The sequence below is a fragment of the Syngnathoides biaculeatus genome, chromosome 20, assembly GCF_019802595.1.
Source record: "Syngnathoides biaculeatus isolate LvHL_M chromosome 20, ASM1980259v1, whole genome shotgun sequence".
Taxonomy (NCBI): domain Eukaryota; kingdom Metazoa; phylum Chordata; class Actinopteri; order Syngnathiformes; family Syngnathidae; genus Syngnathoides; species Syngnathoides biaculeatus.
In genome coordinates this window covers 1,872,163-1,888,230 of record NC_084659.1, presented here as the reverse complement: position 1 = coordinate 1,888,230, position 16,068 = coordinate 1,872,163, and the positions used below count along the sequence as shown (strand labels likewise).

Sequence of the window (16,068 nt, the reverse complement as noted above, 5' to 3'; positions counted from 1 at the left end):
ATCCTAAGTGACTGTTATGCCCAAGTCCTGCAACACTGAAGCACATCCTGGTTGGTTGCAAGACCAGCCTTACTCAAGGCCATTACACCTGGCGGCACAACCAAGTGATGAGGGTGAATGCCCTCCCACCCTTGTTAGCCAACTGGCAACCAAGGCTTTTTACTCGGGAGGGGAGAGTCAAACTGGCCACACCAACAAGCTACCAAACAGCGGACAGCTGGGCAGTGCACAAGACTGGAACCTACTGGCAGACCTGGACAAGAAGCTCTGCTTTCCAGCTGAGATTGACCACAACCAGATCTAGTGCTTTGGTCTGCCGCTCTCATGCTCATCTACATCATTGAGCTCACAGTGCCCTGGGAGGGGGCAGTCGAGGAGGCATATGAGCGGAAGCGGTTGAGGTGTATGCAGGACTTGCCGCCGAAGTGCAGCAGCCAGGCTGAGAGCAGAGGTACGCCCGGTGGAAGTTGGCTGCAGAGGGTTCATAGCCTCCTCAACATCCAGGCTACTCAGAGAAATGGGAGTCCGAGGGAAGGCCCATCAGCAGGCAGTCAGAGATCTCTCCAAGGCGGTGGAAAAGGCCAGCCAGTGGCTGTGGATAAAGAGGAAAGATGCCAATTGAGCCTTCAGATGAATTGATGGCACCTTGGGGGTGAATCTGGGACACTGGGATTCACTGCTGAACCCTCTCGAGAGTATTGTGGGCCTATCAGTGAAACACTTGATGAAGGAAGGAAGCCCACTTGATAAGCTGTATGGTGCTATCACTTATTTGAACATCCCACAGATCCTCATTGGAGCCAAAATATGCATAAATAGAGGGATATTAACATCCAGTCCTACATAATACATTTTTCTTACTGGGCAGAACATGCCACCGAACATTCTGTGGATTATTTCTATCCGAATTATGGCAAAACCTTGCGATACAGTAAGGTATTTTACCGTGTCCGATCGTGGTGGTACCACATGTGAAGTCATTACAAACCAGCAATGATTTCTTTGTTGGAGCACGTAATACTTTACATTGGCACACGTAAGTCATGCTGCTGCCCATGAAAATTCGTAATTGCAGATAAAAATCTTCTCAAAGCACCATTAAATAATCGAGGACTAACCTCAAATTTTCAAGGTATCGTACACATGACGTGACCTAACGGCAACATTCCCTCTAATTTTTTTACCTGTCTGCGTAAGCACACTAAGGCCGTGATCGCCCCCTTTGACCAACCATGAGTCACATCAGACATATGCATGATGGTAACAGTGTCATCCATTGAAGTTACATGTGTCATTCAAAAATTCAGATTACAGCCTTTACAGATTACAGGCTTTACATTCGCATCAGAACATTTTAAGAACAATTTCGTTTTTGCAAACTTACAATAGCAAGTTTCTTTCGGCTTGTCCCTTTCGGGGTCGCCACAGCGTGTCATCTCAGATGAACGCATATATATGTTTGGCACAATTTTTACGCCGGATGCCCTTCCTGACGCAACCCTTGGAATGGAGGCCCCAGTGGGATACGAACCCACAAACTTACAATGAAAATGTAAAAAAAAATACATTGCTAACCAAACCAAGCCAAATCTAAACTGTAAATTTGAAATGTCGCATCCAACTTTGTTTCAATTTTTTTTTAACCCACAATGATATCCCCATCTGTTTTTCTTGGTGTAAAACTGAATTATTGCTTGCAGACTATCTTTACCAATGCATGTTGAAAGCTGAATGATGCTACCAAACAGTTTTAAGGTTAGTCTCCAACCCTAGTCTAGCTGTCCAGCCCACCAAAGGCGAGGCGTCCGTCTGGACAGGTCAGGAGGACGGCCCGGACGCCAGGGACCAGGATCCCTACGGGGTGATTCGGGTGGACATCCTCCAGGAGGAACCCAACGGCGAAGCAGGATACAGACAAAGGCATGCAACTGCTCCGGACGAAGCCCTCCCAAGATGCGGTTGCAAGACGACGACGGTCGCTGCCGAGGCTCGGTTGGCAGGTGGCCAAAGGCCGGTCGCCACTGAGGCTTCATCATGAGGCGGCCAGAGATCAGTCGCTGCCAAGGCTCGGTCATGAAGCGGTTGGGAAACATCAGGAGTGAAGAGGATGACGATCATCATCATAGCCATCCCAATGCCCTTCCAGTTCCGGGGTGGCCCATCTGAACTCCCCAGCTCCTGTCGCCGTTGAGACAGGGGCGTGGGACAGCTGCGGAAAGGTCACCGCTGGGACTGGAATGAAGAGGACTGTGGTACTGTCGCCATCTGCTGAACAGGAACGTGAGGATGCCGATGAGCTGTCGCCATCCTCTGTTGCCGTCGAGACAGGGGCGCACAGGTGGCAGAACGCTGTGTTGTTACTCTTTCGGTGTTTGCCTTGGCACTCCTGAACTGGGCGCTTGTTCATGAATGGCTCATGGTCAGGGATCCCGGAGGAGAACTGGCAGACACTAGAGGGAGTGAATTGATAATTCTTGGGCACAGCATGGAGCAACGGGAATGATAAAGTCCTCCCCCTCTTAACTGGGCGAAAATAGTTTGCCTCGTCTTTATCTGAATTCACTCCAGCCTCTGAACTTAAGCCCTCTGCAATTCGCTTCTGGGTCTTGTTCCTTGGGAACACGTACATTGAAGGCGCTCTGGGAGGCTCATCCTCGATCGCCAATTCCACCCTTTTCCTCAGACGGTCGCCTGGACGCCTGTCACCACCGCGACGTAGGTGTGACGCAGCAGTGAATCTGTTGCCATCTGCGACGTGAGCTCTGTTCGAAAAGGGGTCGATGGATACCGTGACGTGGATCAGCAGCGCGTCTGTCGAAGCCGCGACGTGAGCTCGCTCGGTAGCAGATCAGTGGCCATCGCAGTGTGCACTTGCAGTGAATCTGTTGCCACAGCGACATGAGAATGGCGCGGCGGTGGATCTGTTGCCACAGCGACGTGAACCTTGCTCGGTCGCGGGTCCATTGCCACTGCAGCGTGAATGTGAGTCAGCAGAGAGTCTGTTGAAACCGCAACATGGGCATGTCTCGGGAGCGGGTCAGTTGCAACCGCAGCGTGAGCATGAGTCAGCAGGGAGTCTGTTGAAACCGCAACGTGGGCATGTCTCGGGACTGGATCTGTTGCAAGTGCAGCATGAGCGTGACTCAGCAGCGAGTTTGCTACAACTGCGATGTCGGCGTAGCTCGGCTGGTTATCTAATCCTCGCCAAACCTGGGCCTATTTCCGCCCGCATTTCACGATAGAAGACCTCGTGATTCTCGAGTCGGTGCACCTCGGCATTTCCGGACTCCTCCTCACTCTGAGCTCGAAGTTTCACCACCAGTTCCGAATATGCTGGTTTGGTCGTTGCCGGTGGGGAGTGGATGGACGAGGATGGTGTCTGTCGCCACGCAGCGGGACTCACAAGGGAGCACCTGGCCTGGGCATCTGCTCTGGCCGCCACGCGGAGGAGCCGGGTAGATGGCCAAGCGGGTTCTCAAAAAAGGATTGGAGGACGAGGACTTGGACCTACTGGGCGAAGACACTCGGGAGCGGGAAACATGGCGAGGTGAAACAAACTGACTGGGATTCAAGATAGGGAGTGGAAATTCACAGTCCTAATCTGAATCGTTGTCAGGCAGGTGGTCATATAAATCATGGTCTTCCTCAAAATCCGAGTCCAAAAGAATACAAGGCGGTGAGCGGGTCGTGGTCGGGACGCAATTATGACACGCAGGCGGTGCGTGTGACACGGAAGACGTGAACAACATCATGGAGCCTACCCGGATAGGACAGGTGTGGTCCTTCGGCAGTCGGTTTACCTCGCGTCAGTCCCTGCACCGTCCGGTCTTTTCTGCTGGGTCCTGGTTTGGCCAGATCGTTCTGTCACGACCCTTCGGTACGGAGGAGGACCTAAATGCAGGACTCCAGAGACGCAGAGGCAGTTTGGGAAAAGTGTTTATTCAGTCCAAAGTCGGGGATCAGGCAGACAGTCAAGTGGAGCAGCGGTAGTTAAGACTTCGGGCGTAGAGAGCAGGTTCGCGGGCACGCAGGGGTCGGTACACGGGAAATCAATCAGAGAAGGCAGGAGTATCAAAGATGTCAAGTTTACGGGGTTGGTCGGAGGACAGGCGAAGGTCGGTACACCAGGGTTCACGATCAAGAATACGGGAGTGCAGGAACAAGGCATGAGTTGCGACGATCTGGCGAAGACCAGTCGTCCTATAAATACAGGGGTTACTGTCAAGTAAGTTCCCATGCTATGAATAGCAATGGAGCGAATTGATAGTAATTGGCTTGTGTGGCTCGGGTTCATGTGTTGAGCTCAGCCCTAGAACTAATTCTCAAATTGAACACCAGATGTCGGCAAACCAAATTATACTTGATTCGGTCACCAGCACTGGAAAGATCTCTCTAAGAAAGGTAGCCTTCCCACTTAGCATCCCACCGCATTGCATACATATACCAAAGTCAGTAACCTTAAAGAGCTAATTATTTTTAGATCTTTGTATTACATACATATACCAAAGTCAGTTACCTTAAGAACCCAATTATTTTCATATCTTTGTATTCACATCTTGTTTTTGACATAAAGACATTAAGAGGATGTGTTTCAGCAGCTGTTCACAGCCTGCGGTTTTCAACAGCGGAGCACACCTGATGACAAACAGGATGTTTGCAACATCGCTGGGTTGCTGAACAGGAAGCTTGTGACACCCTTGAGTTAACACACAGGATGTTTGCAAGCAACTGATCTTATTTTTACTGTTTTTCCATTTTTTACTGTTTTTCCATTAAACCTTTAGTAAAGAATATGATGCTTTGAAACTTCTTTGTGAAAAGAATATAACCTGTATATGACTGTCTCTCTCAGACAAGGCAACACACGATGTGCAAGAAATGAGAAAAAGCCTGAGAATGCATGAGAGAATTGTATTCACAAGAAATGTTGATACATTTATGCTATTGCTTAAGAACTAGAGTGAAACTGAACACAAGTTTGTGGTTAGATTTACACGATGCACCTGTTGGTTAAAGGGGAAGTGACAGTTGAGTTTGCAGGCGCCTTGCCCTAATTTGAGTGAGCTAAGAGGGCCTTGATAAGTCAACCCAGAGATGGCGAAAGGGACCTAATAGGATAACAAAGGGGGCCCTTCCAACTGGGCATATGTACAGCCAAAACCTTCCAGAATGTTCCACCAAAAAGCTATAAAAACTTTGGATACGGAAGTCCGAGTCTCTTTGTTCGTTTCTCGCTGACAAAGAGAAAGGTCCTTCTGTAGGGAGTAATAGTCGTGTAGTAAGCTGGTGGGGAGAAGTCTTCGAGCAACTCTTTTCTTAATTTTGACTTCTTCATTTATGATTGGACACAAGTAAAACAACTATGATAAGGTAATGGCAGGATAATACCAGCGATATTACATGGTTAGCTTGACGATTTATCTTAATCCTAAAATTGCTTATTGCTAAATTCCACTTCGAGCTTCGTAGAACTTGATCACCACTAACAGGCTCACTCAAAAATGTCTAATGGTTTTTATCTTACTTCATTTGTATTACTTTTTACTACGTTTATCATTTATATCATCCTACTTACCATCAGTATCATTATATTAATCATTTTTCCTTTTATTGATTTATTTCTCAATCAACATCGAATTTGCCTTAACATTGCAATCGTAACCCCCGACTGGCAGGAGTAACTTTCATGTAATGAATGTTATCTGAACAATTTTTATCATTTTATCAAATACTTAAACTTCCATTTTCATCTATCATTGTCATTCTTATGAGTTGTCTCATTTTTACCATTCATCCTCATTAAAGATCAATTGTCAACGACATTAACACCATCTAATCGAAATTGTATTGTAATCAGTCACTCGTTGATAATCTCCTGCTTAATGTAAAAAAAATCTGGACTATCCTAACAAGGATTGTTAAATTTATTAGGTCAATGACAAATGCAATCGATTCATAAGAGATGAAGCTGCTATAAAAGGGGTGCGATCGCTTTGTCACCCTTTTACTGTTAGGTTCCTCGACAAGGGCCGATAAGTGAGGGCAGACCGGATTGTCTCTGCAAAACTAAAGGCAGTTAGTTCACCTAGGCGAATTCATCTCGACACCGACTTAAGATGCTCCCATCCCCCCTGCATGCACAACGTTAAGAGTCGACTAACCCTTTTCTGGGGTGAGCTGACATGTTTGAACTGGGTTGGACTATAATCTGGGGGTTACGGATCATCACATTTTTCTGTAAATTCAGAGCACACAATATAGACTATGGTTAAAACCATTGTTTAAGATCCAATCACATTTAGTAGGGGCTACTTGAAATATCTAAAAACCTATATAGATCTATATCTGAAAATTATTATATTAAAAAATACAGTGGTGGAGCTAGTGTGTGCTGCGCAGTAGGCCATACATTATGATCATGTGGTAAGCATGCAGTCATTTACACCAATTCAGATCTACCGTACAGGTTATAGATTTATTTTAATATATTTATGATCATTGTCTTATCTTTCCTCTACTAGCTTTTGTCTCGATGTACTTACTTTCAATAAAGTGATCACTGCAAACATGGCTGATACTGGAAGGCTGCCAATCTTCCTCTCTTATGGTCACAGTTCACATCTTTTCTTTGTCTGTCAGCAGGAAATCGAAAATACTTTTGTTTTATCCCATCTATTATGACAGCCCACTGCCACGCAAGTAGTCACAATTATTATATTACACTGGATTACATGGAGAAAATGGATCATTTTCAAAACGTCTTCACTGTGATAAGACAAGTATCTGTCTTCCAAAGCTTGCCTACCAATATGGCATCGTAAACAAAATGTCACATGGTTTTGTGACGTAGCTGCAAAATCTCCATAGAGAAACACCTTTTAGGACACGACCTGTCATGTAATTAGTGCCTGAAAACCATACAGCTGTACTGTGTAGTACATCCCGAAAACCAGGGACCTTTTGATCTTCAGTCTAGCGCTCTCCCAAGTGAGCTGTTTCAGCTTGGTTCCTGAGAAAATATTGCCTGGTTGCAACTCATTTAACTGACCTAAAAAGCCATGCTGAAACCACAGATCTTTACGTCTTCAGTCTAATGCTCTCCCAACTGAGCTATTGCAGCTTTGTGTGACCATTACCTGCTTGCAACTCATTCAAAGGGCCTCAAAAACCAAAGACAATTAGACACGACTCAAGATTAAATAACAGAAAATTTTCCAAAAACTTTCTATCACAGGGCAGGGTATTCAGTGCAATAACAACAACATGCACACATCTGCCATAAGTCAAGACCATCAGATCTTCAGTCTCACTTTTGACTGGTTGCAACTCATTTAGAGAGAAACCGTAGGACACGACATGTTCTGTAATAAGTGCCAGAAAAAAACAGCCTTGTAGTACGCTCTGGAACCAGGGATCTTTTAATCTTCACTCTAACGCTGTCCCAACTGACCCATTTCAGCCTGGTTCCTTAGAAAACATTTCTTGGTAGCAACTCCTTTATAGGGCCTAAAATATTGATTTCAGTCTATGCTGCAGGCTGAGAAACAAAATTGGGCACAAGACCTCAACCCAGCCACTTTAAAATAGATTGGAACTCAAATTTTATAAAAAAAGGCACAACCCAACAAGTAGGGGAAAGCAAGCTACTTTTTAAATTAAAAATAGTTCACAAGCAATATCACTTCAGCAGGAACGGACAAATGTGATGGATCGCATGATCCGGGTTGTTCAGCCATGCTTTACACACACAAGCTTCTGGACTTTGGTGGAACAACGGCCGGCATACCAGTCGGGTAGGGACCTGGATTCTGTGGAGAGCAAAAAGTTAAGACAATGCTCCATGTACAAGTAGAATACATTGGGAGAATCACACACTGAGTTGAGGAGTGACCCTCACCACAACAAGTAGGAAATTTTGAGGCAGTAGACACCAAAGACAAGTTTCTGGCCAGGAGAGATGAAATCAGTGAGTTGGCCTGATCTCTGTAGCTTCATACTCTACCTGAGCCCCCCACTCCGTCTTTTAAAAGAATCACACAGGTTAATCGGTACAGAAGTCAACTTGAGATTACATAGAAAGTAATGAAAACATCAAAACAGTTTCAAAGGTTCATTTGTTTATACCCTGACAGAATTCTTTACTCCGCCTGTATCCACACCCCTTTGTCCCTAGCCTGTATCCTCAAAGCCAATGTGGTTAAGATGCCTTGACCTAAGTGTAAACTTTTTAAGCAGTGTACAGGAATTTTTTTTTTTTAAGCCGTTAGTTTTACACTATTTTTTAAATGCTTTGTTTGGCAGAGGTCATAATTCAATGCATCACACATACATACATGTCCACATGAAGCATCAAGAAAGGAAACATTTCGAGCAAAATTGCTGAAGTAATTCAAAGTCTGCAGGAGGAGTCGTCATCATCAACTAGTTTCTATTTTTTTTTTTATTTTTTTTTTTTAAAGAAGAGGGTTACAACTAATAACTAGCATGAAAACTTGAGAAGTGCCAACCTGTTGATAGTTGCTGCTCTGGACCTTCTACAGCTTGAACCTGAATCCATGCTTGTGCTTTCCATTGATGTGTCAGACACCAAAAGTCGCAGCTGCCGTCACGTTTTCCTTGACACAGGTGACTGCCGGCCAAGCTGGCGCCTTGAGTAGACCAGAAAGCGCTGCGGCAGACCACAGCAGAACTGCAAATAGGTTAGGCGTCATGATGAAAATGAAGAACTGGAAACAGCACACAGCACATGAGACCCATACGGAATTTAACCAGACTGAGGAGCTCTGAGGACCAACCACAGTGGAGGACAAAAGGCCAACACCTGTGTCCTATTTAGTGATGGTTGTCATTTCATCAATAACCTTCATTCACCTCAGTTGAGCAGTTTAGGACAGGAAATATTAACTGGAAATAAAAATACAGGGTGTCCCAAAAAGTGGTTACACACATCAAATAATTATATTTGTAAATTATTTTACATGTTAAAAATGATTTGAATTATAATGAACATCAAGTTTAGAATTATCTAAAGTGTGAATACATTATTTGGGACACATTATATATATATATATATATATATATATATATATATATATATATATATATATATACTGCATAAGTATTTGGAGGAAAATTTGAACATACATTTTCTTTCCCGCTTATCCTCGCGAGGGTCGCGGAGATTGCTGGAGCCTATCGTAGCTGTCAATGGGCAGGAGGCAGGGTACACCCTGAACTGGTTGCCATCCAATCGCAGGGCACATAGAGACAATGAGTCAAACTCACAATCACACCGAGGAGCAATTTAGTGTCCAGTGTTTGTTTTTAGACAGTAGCTCCGCCTGTCATGCAGAAGACTGGGTTTTGTTCCCTGACGGTGAGTTACAGTAAATAATGCAATCTTTTGCTTTTCGTGGGGCTCTTCTTTCCGGAAAGCAAGCTGAGCGACCTCGTTTCCAAGCACAAACCTCACACGTATTAAGCGAATATAACGACTGCTCCTACTTTGAACCTCGGTCCCAAGAATTGTAAAGCCAACAGTCTAAAAAGTTGCACCATCGTGCTGCCCTAGAATGTTTAAGTGTTCCACTATTTGTTTTGCACACCTGCCCAGTAGCAACTGCACCTACTGATGGATATCACTTAAGTGTCATGATCCTGCCGCTCCAGCCCGGGCTGTGCGGGTGCCAGTGCGGTTGCGCTGATTGGGAGGCGCACAGCTGCGCCTCATGCGGGCTGATTATCCGGCATATTTATATGACCCCGAAAAGGACTGGTCCGCGCCAGTTCGTTGAGCTTTATGTCCCATTCGAGTGCTCCGGTATCCCTGAGCGACAACCTGTGTGTAACGACCTTCGCCTGTTCTCCGACCAACCTTGTAAGCCTGACTCCTTTGATACTTCTGCCTGCCTTGATCGGTCTCCTGTGTACCGATTCCTGCCTGCCCGCTCACCTGCTCTCTTCGCCCGACGTCCCAACTACCGCTGCTGCACCGGACTGCCTGCTCGATCCCCGACCTCGGCATATAATAAACATTTCTCCCTGAACTACCTTGTATCGTCTGAGTCCTGCATTTGGGTCCTACTCCCGCTCCGATGGGACGTGACAGCAAGCAACAGCTTCAGTTGTGTAGTACTGTACTGTACAGTTGTGTAGTTGTGACATTTGCCCAAGATGTGTGACGTCCCTGTTTGGAAACAAAGCTGCTCTGCTTGCTTTCCACAAATACAAACCCCATGAAAAGCAAAAGTCAACTTTATTTAACTCCCCGTCAGGTCTGGTCTTCCGCAGGACAGGCCTAGATGTTGTCCACTATACTAACGAGAGGACTTGTAGGCTTAGTTCCCGGTAAGAGAAGCTCTTCTAATACATGAAAATGTGCTATGAATCACAATCACACGAAGCTGACCAAAAGACTGCACCTTCTCATCTGATCACTGATGGTGTCGTGGTACACACACCTACCTTTCATGTAGACAGTGTGGGATCTATTCCCACTCAGTGGTGGTATTGCAATGTTCTCTGCAACTCTTTGGCAACCAGTCTAATCTGCCTTTTGCCCAATGTTAGCTGGGGCAGACTCCGGAACTCCCGTGACCCTTGTTGAGGATAAGCAGCTTGGAAAACGCATGTGGACCCTTCTCTTTGACGGTTCTCTCGAGTGGGTGGCTGTCACTTAAAATATTTCTGCCAAAAAGGATCATGGGTAATTCATTTCCTCTCCCTTCCGATGTTGGCAGAGGGATGATCACGCTTCGCTAAATCTTGCAGAATGTGGACCGAATGCTGTGAATCCTCAACGTGGGATGTCGCTGATATGTTATTGACTTACAAAAATACATATTCTTGTATTTTGTGTACCAGCTCTTATAGTATCTTCTTGTTCATGTATTTTATCTTTGACTCCCATGGGCAAATGTTTATACTTTATTAGGCCTATATTGACACTTATTCAATAAATCTGGAATCATGAATGATGTCTGTGGGAAGTGTAGAAGGGGGGAAGCCCAGCAAGATAGATGCAGTTGTAATTTTAGAATCCAATAGTGATGAAATATTTGCTTTTCAGCCAGATTTTGTCCAAGTTATTTTGGATATATCAGCTTGTCACAGCGAGCAGGAGCCAGTGACTTTTTGTCATTTAACTTTCATGTTTTCCTTGGTGTAATTCTTTCCATATTGAAAATTGTATAATTAACTTTTTTAAGGGGTGGTTTTGAGTGAAAATAGTGATAGATAAATCTGTTGGAGCACTTATTTAATAAAAAAAAAAAAGAGTGGTGAAATGCCTCATTGAGGAAAGAAGACATTTACATTGATGTGTCGGACACCAAAAGTCACAGCCGCCGTCACGTTTTCCTCGTCACAGGTGACTGCTTGCCAAGATGGCACCTTAAGTAGACCAGGAAGCGCTGCAGCACACCACAGCACAACTGCAAATAAGTGAATCATCATGAGGAGAACAAAGAACTGGAAACAGCACACATCACACCACCCGAGACCCATACAGACTTTAACCAGGCTGAGGAGCTCTGAGTACCAATAAGAGTGGCAGACAAATGCCCAACACTTGTGTCCTACTTAGTGATGGTTGTCATTTCAATCAATCACCTTCATTCACATCAGCTGTACACTTTCAGAAAGAAAACATTAACTGGACTAACAGTTTTAAAAATATATATACATGTTTGGAGGAAAATATTAACATTTTTGAGAGAAAAAACAGGTACCTCATAAAAATTACATTGTTTTAATATTTACATTTTTCTGCTTGGAAAAATCACTGGTCCTGGATTTATGTTTCAAGACACAAAAAAACCCTTCAAAAAAATATTTTTCCATAAAATGTTTTGAAGAAAGAAAACGTGAAATTTATTAGAATAGTTTTATATGTTATACCAGTCACTACAGACGCCTCAGGTGGTGTCGGGAAAACGTTAGTTTGTGGAAAGCGTTAGCCTTGCAGTTCTGAGGTCCCAGGTTCAATCACAGCCCACCTGTGTGGATTTTGCATGTTCTCCTCGTGCCTGCGTGGTTTTCTCTGGGCACCCCAGTTTCCTCCCACATCCCAAAAACATGCAACATCAATTGGACACTCTAAATTGAACCTTGGTGTGATTGTGAGTGAGTCTCTATGCGCCCTGCGATTGGCTGGCAACCAGTTCAGGGTGTACCCGACCTCCTGCTCGATGACAGCTGTGATAGGCTCCAGCACTACCCACGACCCTCGTGAGGGTAAGCGGCAAAGAAAATGGACGGATGGATGATTGCGCATTGTGTTCTGGATCCTGATTCACTTGGGGAAACATCATGTTGTGCAATTATCATCATGTGGTGCATCCCAATTGGCTCAGGGATTGTAGACCACTGTCGACACCATTTTGGCGTACCCCTCGTTTTGCTGCAGGTGCAGTCCTGATACTGAGGCCCGCTGATGGCAGCAAAAAAAAGCATGCATAAAGCTGCCCGGTCATGAGAAAACGGAAAAAAAAAAAAAGAAAACTTTGGCAACGTGAATGTGTGTGCTTTTGAAATATGGGCCCTTACATAGATGGAATTCTGTAGCTGTTTTTCTTCCTGTTTTTTTCAATTCCTGTTTTAAGGCTGTTAAATCCCTAACTTTACACTTTATTAACTTTTCTCTTTAATCGTCCTCCCACATGCCAAAGACATCATTAAACATCATGAATTGGACACGCTAAATTGCCCCGAGGTGTGGTTGTGAGTGCGGCTGTTTGTCTCCATGTACCCTGAAATTGGCTGGCAACCATGTCAGGGTGTACCCTGCCTCCATCCCGTTGATAGCTGGAATATGCTCCAGCACTCCCTGCGACCCTTGTGAGGATAAGCGACTAACAAAATGGATGGATGGATGGATGGAAAATAACCACTAGTTTTGTCAGTTCAGGTGGATGGATGGATAATTTTCAGATATGGATCTACATAGGTTTTTGGATATTTCAAGCAGCCCCTACTAAATGTGATCAGATCTTAAACGATGGTTTTAAACATAGTATATATTGTGTTCTTTGAATTTGCAGAAAGAAGTGATCATCCGTTATCCCCAGATTATATTCCAAACAGGTTCAAACATGTCAGATACCACCAGAAAAGAAAGTCCCAGCAGGTGCTGGAAAAGTCTCACAGGCGAGATCTTTCGAAGAAAAAATGATCAGGTGAGAACAGCACGTCACAACATAGTTTGCTTTTTCACAAATTTGGCCTAAACCAGTCAGTACATATATATATATATATATATATATATATATATATATATATATATATATGGTTGTTACAACATACGAGACAGATATTCAAAGAGGTGATTCTATTGAATACTAGCTGAAAAGATCGATGGATTCCGGCAAAGGTTAACGTGTAGCCCGTTGCAGAAGCCATCACTTATCAACTTAACTCAGGTGAATAAAGCAAGTACTTTACCGATTCTGGTGAAGAGACGTCTTGAGAAAGTCCCTTCGTGGTCGCCAGTGTTAACAGTTACTGCTCTGCTGGCCTGACCGTGGTCGGGAGACGCAGGGGAGATGTCTTCTCCTGGGCCAAGGTTGCCCCACTCGGGGTTCACTCCCTTCTCGCGTCGCAACTCCGGAGCTCAATGGCGAGAGTAGTAAAATCACAGATGATCAACTTGGTGTTATACTCGCTTTATTTTGTTTTTGCACACAACAGCTCCCGGTCGCCATGAATCAACTTTCTTTTTTCTCCCACAGTGCGCCACACCCACACAACACACATGCCCACCTACAAGAAACCCGCAACAAGACAAATACGCTCCACGTTCACGAGCCATCAACCCGTCACTATGTCGGATTTATTCCAACGAAGTATTTGTATGCATCCAGACTTTTTTACGCTTTCAAACTCTTCCATGTCAGTCTCGATGACTTACTCACCATATACATGTGTAGATCCAGTAGTCCAAGACAAGCAGAAGCGACTTAGTCCAATTTCTTAACGGCGAAAACATCGACTTCGGCATTAAATATGGGTCCTCTATGCCAAGTGTCTCTCATTTTCCCATGTACCTTAATTTATTATCACCTTCTAAATGTTTAACGGTATTGGACAAAACTCTGGGCGTCATGCTATAAGACATGTTCGTGTCGTTTCCAACCGACTTAGCATGGTATATGGTATTTACCCAGACTGACAACATTTCCATTGTTTGTTTGTGTGAGATCTCATTTTACCCCTGGACTTTTTCTTTTCTCTCCTCATTTGTCACTGTTTGTGATTCTTCACAGTAACCAGCTTTGCAGTTTTTCCATATCAGCCTTGTTGCTTGGCTCATGTTTTGCTTTAAGGTATGAGCATTTCTTTTGGGAGGTTATCCAGTTGACAAAAGACATTTCAATAACTTTTAAATGGGGAGAAATAGATTTGATACACAAAGTTAACCTCATTGTTTTAGGGGGTGTATTTCATTCAAGATCAAGAATACACAACAATTTCACCTCAAAGTTCAAGTTTCCTTACAGTATCAATGATTTATTCGATACAAACATCCCAAAAACAGACAAAATGCATACATTGCTCAAAAGGAAGTGTGAGTCTTCATGGTTCGTATTTCACAAACATGTTCATTATTCATTAAAATTGAAAATTAAAAACTACTGGCAAAGCAGGTATGGGAAAATGTAGGCACTGTACTATAAAGTGTTAAAAAATTTACATTGTGTAGCTGTCAAGTGTAATCCGCTCACCTTCAACATTAAAACTTTTCAGAAGCTCCTACACAGAAGAATGTTATTTTACCCAAGTCAGTAATATAGTAAGTACTTTTTTAAAAATCTTTACATATTCATTAAAACCTTGTTAATCACTGCTATTCTCACCAGCACACTTGTGTGTCTGAGCCTTATATTTATAAGAAAATATTTGGCCACAAACTCAGCAGGAAAAAGGTTTCTCACCAGTGTGGGCTGTTGTGTGCCTTTTTAAATTTCCCTTTAGAGTGAATCTTTGACCACAAACTAAGCAGGAAAAAGGTTTCTCACCAGTATGGGTTCTTGTGTGTGATTTTAAGGGTCCCTTCTGAGAGAATCTTCGACCACAAACTGCGCAGGAAAAAGGCTTCTCACCAGTGTGTGTTCTTGTGTGGCTTTTTAAGTTTTCCTTTTGAGAGAATCTTTGACCGCAAACTGAGCAGGAAAAAAGTTTCTCACCAGTGTGTGTTCTTGTGTGTCTTTTTAAATTTCCTTTCTGAGAAAATCTTTGACCACAAACTGAGCAGGAAAACAGTTTCTCACAAGCGTGCGTTCTGGTGTGTATTTTAAAATTTCCCTTCTGAAAGAATCTTTGACCACAAACTGAGCAGGAAAAAAGTTTCTCACCAGTGTGTGTTTTTGTGTGACTTTTGAAATGTCCCTTCTGAGTGAATCTTTGACCACAAATTGTGCAGGAAAAAGGCTTCTCACCATTGTGTGTGCTTGTATGTGTTTTTAAGTTTCTCTTGTCAGAGAACCTTCTACTACAAAATAAGCAGGAAAACAGTTTCTCACCAGTGTGGGTTCTTGTGTGTATTTTTAAGTGTGCCTTCTGAGTGAATCTTTGACCACAAACTGAGCATGCAAAAGGCTTCTCACCCGTGTGTATTTTCACGTGCCGTTTCAAATTGCCCTTAGAAACAAACGTTTTCCCACACTGACAACATTTCCAGTATTCGTTGTCACTGTGACATATCAAAACACCTTCCGACTGTTCCTCATCATTATCATGACCGCCTGTTTGTAATCCTCGCCTGTGGCACTCTTCATCACTTGAGCAGCTCCTGCTTGGAGGCGCCGCCCCTCGTCTCTCTTCTCTTTGACCTTCATCTTCACTCTTCAAATGGACACCAGTGGATGGAGCCTGGATGATTTCCTCCTGCTCTTCCTCTTTCAAGTGTAGAAACTCTTCCTTCTCTTCTTTGATGTGTTGAACCACTTCCCCTTCCTCTTTGATGTGACACGACACTGACTGTTGTTGCTCTGGATGAAGATTTTCACAGACATCTGCAAGACAAATGACGAACACAAAGGGGTCAGATCTAATTAGTTTGTAATATTTAAC

At 43.9% G+C, this 16,068-nt stretch overlaps 1 protein-coding gene across 1 annotated transcript in view; it reads right to left on the bottom strand.

Moving 5' to 3' along the window:
- Window positions 1–7,584: 7,584 nt before the first annotated feature.
- LOC133493287 (uncharacterized) overlaps window positions 7,585–16,068 on the bottom strand; it is a 63,055-nt gene continuing 54,571 nt past the window's right edge. Inside the window, exons 5-8 of the mRNA XM_061806487.1 lie at window positions 11,314–11,432; window positions 8,508–8,689; window positions 7,898–8,020; window positions 7,585–7,808 (exon numbers count right to left, since the gene is read on the bottom strand). Coding sequence (XP_061662471.1) covers window positions 8,606–8,689; window positions 11,314–11,432 — 203 coding nt within the window. The 3' untranslated portion in view covers window positions 7,585–7,808; window positions 7,898–8,020; window positions 8,508–8,605. The remainder of the gene's footprint in view (window positions 7,809–7,897; window positions 8,021–8,507; window positions 8,690–11,313; window positions 11,433–16,068) is intronic.